Below are 6,451 nucleotides of genomic sequence, written 5' to 3'. Positions count from 1 at the left end.
CTTTCTTTGATTTTGCATGGAGATTCGTGCAAAAATGCTTTTCATTTTTTTTTGTTTTTTCTTCTTACTATATCATTTTACTTAGACTTGGTTAATCTCGGTCGATTGAGACCTAGCCACACCCAACAAATAAATGTTTTGAGCGCTTTGTAGAAGTTGTGAGAAAAAAATCAATGCGCCAAGAAAGATATTTTGGAATCATTTTGGAGTGCTGTCACACCCCATCCTGTGCACCGATCTTCATGATGATCCTGTCATCTTTGCGCGCTAGAATTATTTGCAGTCACATGCATGCCTGGTCGTACCATACTAAGAAGAGTCTTTGCCGTGGAAAGTTGAAAACCGTATTACCACATTAATTTGACAATGAAACAGTACAGGTTCATCCACATCTTCTCTAAATTAAGTAGTAGTATTGTTATAATCAAACGAAATTAGTTAGTCATCGTTGACCTGCTGCAGTTTCTTGTTCTTTCCATTGTGGGCCTGCTCCTCCGTAACGACAGGCGCCATTTCCCCAGCAGCTTGGTCGCTCCCATCGGCATTGGCGGTTGCGACGACGGGCGCCACCTTGAACTTGGCGTAGATGTCACCCTTGTAGAAGTTTCTGGTCCTCCAAACGAGCACGAGCGAGACGAGCGCGCCGGCGAGCGTGACCCCGGTGATGATGAGGAAGGCGTGCTTGAAGCACAGCACCCCCTTGCAGATCTTGTCGCCGACAGCGGCGGCGGCGTGTCCACCGTGCTGCCTGGCGGCCTCGGCGTCGTACATGCGTCCGGCGATGCGCACGTTGAGCACGTAGGCGCCGATGGGGCTGGCTGCGGAGCCGAAGTTGAAGAGCGTGGAGTAGTACTTGAGGCCGAAGACCTCGGAGATGATGGAGAAGAGGAGCGGCCACTGGGCGCCGAAGCAGAAGCCGAGGATGACGGAGGCGGCGTAGAGGGACTGCGGCACGCCGAAGGCGATGAGGAGGTGGCCGACGCAGGAGAAGAGGAGCACGGCGGTGAGGGCGAGCGGGCGCGGGAACCTGTAGCGGGCGACGAAGAACTCGGACATGTAGCCGGCGCCGACGCGGCCGGCGTAGTTCCAGATGCTGATGAGGGAGACGAAGGTGTTGACGCTCTTGTGCGGGTAGCCCAGCGACTGGCCGATCTGCGCCATGTTGTCGATGGCCGTGAGCGTGCCGCCGATGCCGAACACGGAGACGACGAAGAGCACCAGCATCTCCACGCTCACCAGCGCCTGCATGATGGTGTAGTCCTCCCCCAGCGCCGGCGGCTTGAACATGTTGGTGAGGCAGCCCTTCATACCACACGACGGCTCGTCGTCCTCTTTCTTCGTGCTTGCTGCAGCTGGTTCCTCGATGGCGATCGCCGGCGGGTGCTGCAGGGACTCCTCGAGCTGGGAGACGGCGGCGTACTCCTCCTTGATGACGACGCCGAGGGGGAGGAAGAGGATGAGGAGGAGCACGGTGGCGCCGACGGCGTAGGCGGCGTGGGAGAAGCTGGGCACCTGCTTCTGCACCACGATCATGACGAGGAGGTAGGTGGCGAGCGCGATGGAGATGTAGAGGAAGTAGAAGAAGGGCTTGCTGTTGGGCTCGTCGCCCTCGGCGCGGCGGCGGTAGGGCAGGACGCGGATGGTGTGGACGAAGAAGATGTAGACGGCGGCGGGGAGCCATGCGATGAGGAGGACGAGGGACTTGGCGTCGTCGCCGTAGATGGCGAGGTAGAGCTGCGTGTAGATGGCGCCGCTGAGGCCGACGAAGCCCTTGAGCAGGCCGATGACGATGCCGCGGCTCTCGGGGAAGTTCTTGACGCAGGCGACGAGCGCGCCGGTGTTGGAGAAGGTGAGCGCGTTGGCGCCGACGCACATGTAGATGCACATGAGCCACACGGGCGGCGCCGCCGTACGCTCCGTGAGCGCGAGGTAGACCATGAGGTAGCCCGCCAGATTCATGCCGGCGCCGATGAGGAGCACGGCCCACGTGGGCGCCACCTGCTGCACCAGGCCGGAGACGACGCCGACGTTGGTGCCGAGGTCCTTGAAGAAGCCGAGCGTGTTGAGCGTCTGCTGGTTGTACCCCAGCACAGACCGCAGCTCCTTGGAGTAGAGCGCGAAGATGTAGGTGGACCCCGACGCCGCCATCACCACCATGGACGCGAACACCACGTACCACCGGCTGCGCAGCACCCGCCCCACGAACGCCGGCGTGCACATCACCGCCGCGGCCCCCTCGCCGCCGGCCATTTTCTTCCTCTTCCCTGCTCGATCGATCTGTCTTACTGTTGTATTTGCGAGGATAAGATGATAGGTACAACACCAAGTGCAAGCTGCTACTTATAGCGACGTGACGACTAGTGTGCACCAGTTGACTACAGTAGTATTCTTGCCATGCCAAGCAGTTCATGAACTGAGAGAGACAGCTATGACCAATCGGGCAACCAAAAGATTTGGAGAAATGACAAGTACACGCAAGGTGTAGCTGGTATAGTGGACTTTCGGTCAAGTTGCTGAGATTTGATTGGATGCTACTGCATCTGGTGTTCACCGGCAAGCTCAAGAGAGGGTATTTTACCATGTCCATGTGGGCACCATTGTTTGGGGATTAGTGGCGTCTAAGGTGTGTGGATGTGGATGTGGACTAAATCCAGCAGCGCCGGCACATTCAGTTGACCAAAAACTCTTTGGTCTATACTCCGTAGCTTTCAGTTGGACAGCTTTTTCTTCCGTCCCTCCCTGCGTTTTGGAATTAACCATGTGAAAGGGCCTGCCTAAGACAAATTCAAGGTGGCCAACATAAAATAAATGCTACATTACTTATGGTTGAAATTTGACATTGACAAGCAAAGTGTCAGTGCGATTAATTGTGGCAGATCCAAAATAGACTAATACATGTTAACAAACTTGAAGAAAACATCACCCTCATTTTTGGTATCAGTCTTGCTAAATCTTAGTCGAGTGAGACTTATGTTTCAGTCGACTGAGACCTGCTACCTACATCCTTTTGGTATATATGCCTGTAAAAGTATGTTAGATTTCACCCAAAATGTATTCATTTTATTATTTAAATGTGTGAGGTGAATGGGAGACTAAGGGGTTTTCTGCAAATTGTGGATCTAAGTGGCGGGCTCTTTGTGCAAAAGTAGCAGAGCTTACCTCGCGTTCGCTAGAAGCTGATCAAATGAAATAAGCTATTATTAGCTGACAAATAACAACCTTCATCATCAAAAAGGATGACAGACAAACCATCATTGTCACCGTCTCTTATAAGAGTAGAGATTGGAGTATCTAAAACAAGCTATTATTAGTTGACAAATAACAACCTTGTGTGTTGGTGATATGATAATTTCCTGTTAAACAAAATAACTTCCCCGGCTTGTCATCGTCAAAAATCCGATATGATAAATCACCAAAGACTGACACGAGCCATTGAAGATGCTATTAACCAACACTTGCTATATAACACGACATAAAATGCAGTTTTTTTTTTTGCGGGAACGAACTTATATATGAGGTTGGACAATCAATTTTTCTATGGTATTACTTGGTACCAATATATTCTGTCGTCTGAAAATGTATGTGCTCTAAATAATTAAAGGAGTATCTACGCTCGAGGTGCACGTGGGAAGAATTATTAAGGGGTCATAGACAGCTCTAGCACGGCTAGCTAGAAGGAATGGACTAAATAATATAAGTGTGAACTGCAAGCATGGATCGTCAGTTATTGAGCAAACTGGAGTTGAGATCTCCAACGATATTGGGGAATAGAGTATTGAGACAGATGGAATGCTTGGAGATACGGCTAGGGTTGGTTTAACATAGTTTAATGCTCGTGCCCCGCATGATGAGGTGATTCCATGGATTTTTCGTCCTGCCACTTGATTCTAGTTGACTTGCTGGGAAGGTGGTGTGCCTGATCTTGATTGCTTGTAGCACATGATGTGTATATCACGCAGCTGCTGTCCAATGGACACAAATATGATGGGCTGTAGAGTAGGACAGCTAGCTAGATATCCTACACAGATGAATCAGTTAGATATATAAGTGTGTGTTCTATGTAGAACGATTCTAGCAAAAATGTATTCATTCTATTGAGCTGAGCAACTGTGGATCTGGCGTTTTTATCTTCTTTTTGTACGGTTGGCTACTTATTTCACATGGCAGAATAATTCAAATTCATGCGGCGGCTAACGGACATTATGATTTGATCCAGATTAGATGGCTGCTAGCAGGTATTTTCTTAGCTCTAGCTAGTTTAAGATCATCTATGATCACATCCTGAAGAAAAGATCATCCATGATCAGTGTGAGCTGTAAGATACAACAATTGATCGCGAGCTTAGCTGTAATTAGCTTAGACCGTGTCATGCTCGACAGCTAAAAGATAAGTTTATACTCTCTTTTTGCGAAAACATATATTTATACTAACAAGAACAGTGGTGCCATATAGTATATATTATATTTAGGAGTATTTAGCCCAATTTTATTTAGTTATAAAATGTATTAATTCTATTTAGCCGAGCAACTGTGGGGTTTGCGTTCTTCTCTTGGAGCGCCTGGCTAGTTACATGGCATGTCCAACCCATTTAAATTCAAGGGGCGGTTAACGTACATTATGATTCAGATTAGACGGCTGCTAACATGATTATTCTTTAGCTCTGGGGTCGGTGCTAAATCCGGCATCGTAGGGTCCGCAACATCATGGTGGGAAAATTTCACAGCCACGTACCCCATTGACACTGTCACATGGGACCAGTTCCAGCAGGCTTTTCGCACTGCCCATGTTTCAGCATGAGCTATGGCCATGAAGAAGCGCGAGTTTAGCAACTTGCGCCAAGGAGGACACACAGTGGGCCAGTATGTGGATGACTTTAACAAGTTAGCACGTTATGCTGTTGCTACGGATGCAGCTAAGCATGAGAAGTTTCTGGAAGGACTAAATGATGAGCTGAGCATGCAGTTGATGGTGGCAACCTTCAACAAGGACCATGAGTTGGTAGATAGAGCTCTCATGATTGAAGGGAAGCATCAGCTGATTGACAACCACAAGAGGAAGTATGAACAAGGGAAGTACAATTCTGGAGCTCAGCAGAGGCCCCGTTTTACCCCGAACTCGGGAGGACACCTTCAACATAACCATGGAGGTCACAACCACAATGGAGGAAGTTCGCACAACCATAATGGCCCAAAGAATGGGAATGGTAATGGAGGAAGCAACGGCCAGAACCGCTCCAACCCAGCAACGCCCGCCAAGAAGGATCTAAGTCACATTACTTGTTTCAAGTGCGGGAAGAATGGACATTATGCCACAGAGTGTTCTGAAGCAAAGAATGGAAACGGCAATGGAAGCTCTAGGAAGAAGCCCAACCCTTTCAACAGGGGACAAGTGAACCACGTTAGCGTGGAGGAGGTTGAAGCGCAACCCGATGCAGTAGTATGTAAGTTCTTGGTTAAGTCATTTACCGCAATCGTTCTTTTTGATACTGGTGCATCGCATTCATACATAGCAAGGGGATTTGTGGATAAGTTTAAACTGCCAACCCAAGCCCTTAGGTCACCCATGTTAGTAACCTCGCCAGGAGCAGAGTATATGGCTAGTGTATGGTGTGATCGGTTACCATTAAGGATTGGTAACTACGTGTTTCCCTCAGACCTAATAGTATTGGAGGGACTGGATGTGATATTAGGCATGGATCGGTTATCAAAGTATGGAGGGAACATTAACTGCGCCAGTAAGTCGATTTTGCTTACCACCCTAGAAGGAAGAAGGATTAAGTATGTATCCCGGCATGTGCCGAAGAGGACTCAAGTAAATTCCTTATCATGAGTTGTACAAGAGGAAGTACCAGTCGTGAAGGATTTCCCTGATGTATTTCCAGAGGAGTTGCCAGGCATGCCACCGGATAGATACATTGAGTCTTTGATTGAGCTTTTACCAGGCCCAGGGCCAATATCTAAGAGACCGTACAGGATGCCCGCAAAGGATTTGGAGGAAATTAAGAAACAGATTAAGGAGTTACTGGATAAAGGCTATATTCGCCCAAGTTCATCACCTTGGGGATCACTAGTGCTTCTAGTGGATAAGAAGGATGGATCGTTGAGGATGGTTGTTGATTATCGAGGATTGAATGAAGTGACCATCAAGAACAAGTACCCACTGTCGATAATCAATGATTTGTTTGACCAGTTGCAAGGAGCTAAAGTATTTTCCAAGATTGATCTGCGATCAGGATACCACCAGCTGAAGATTCGAGAGCAGGATATACCTAAGACCGCTTTTACCACAAGGTATGGGCTATATGAATATACCGTTATGTCATTTGGTCTGACTAACGCACCTGCATATTTCATGAACATGATGAACAAGGTGTTTATGGAATTTTTGGATAAGTTTGTTGTGGTGTTCATTGATGATATATTGGTCTACTCGAAGAATGAAGAGGTGCATA

At 48.4% G+C, this 6,451-nt stretch overlaps 1 protein-coding gene across 1 annotated transcript; it reads right to left on the bottom strand.

The window, feature by feature from the left end:
• Positions 1–330: 330 nt before the first annotated feature.
• LOC123159930 (uncharacterized membrane protein YMR155W) lies at positions 331–2,288 on the bottom strand. Its single transcript, XM_044577736.1, has one exon. It carries the CDS (start codon positions 2,248–2,250, stop codon positions 439–441), a length of 1,812 nt encoding a protein of 603 aa, XP_044433671.1. The 5' UTR covers positions 2,251–2,288; the 3' UTR covers positions 331–438.
• Positions 2,289–6,451: the final 4,163 nt, after the last annotated feature.

Source organism: Triticum aestivum, chromosome 7B, assembly GCF_018294505.1.
Source record: "Triticum aestivum cultivar Chinese Spring chromosome 7B, IWGSC CS RefSeq v2.1, whole genome shotgun sequence".
In the NCBI taxonomy this organism is placed as follows: Eukaryota; Viridiplantae; Streptophyta; class Magnoliopsida; order Poales; family Poaceae; genus Triticum; species Triticum aestivum.
This window is presented reverse-complemented; position numbering and strand designations above follow the sequence as displayed.

What these genes read in the sequence shown, in the direction of transcription:
- LOC123159930 (XM_044577736.1), bottom strand. Translation starts at nt 2,250, where the DNA reads ATGGCCGGCGGCGAGGGGGCCGCGGCGGTGATGTGCACGCCGGCGTTC.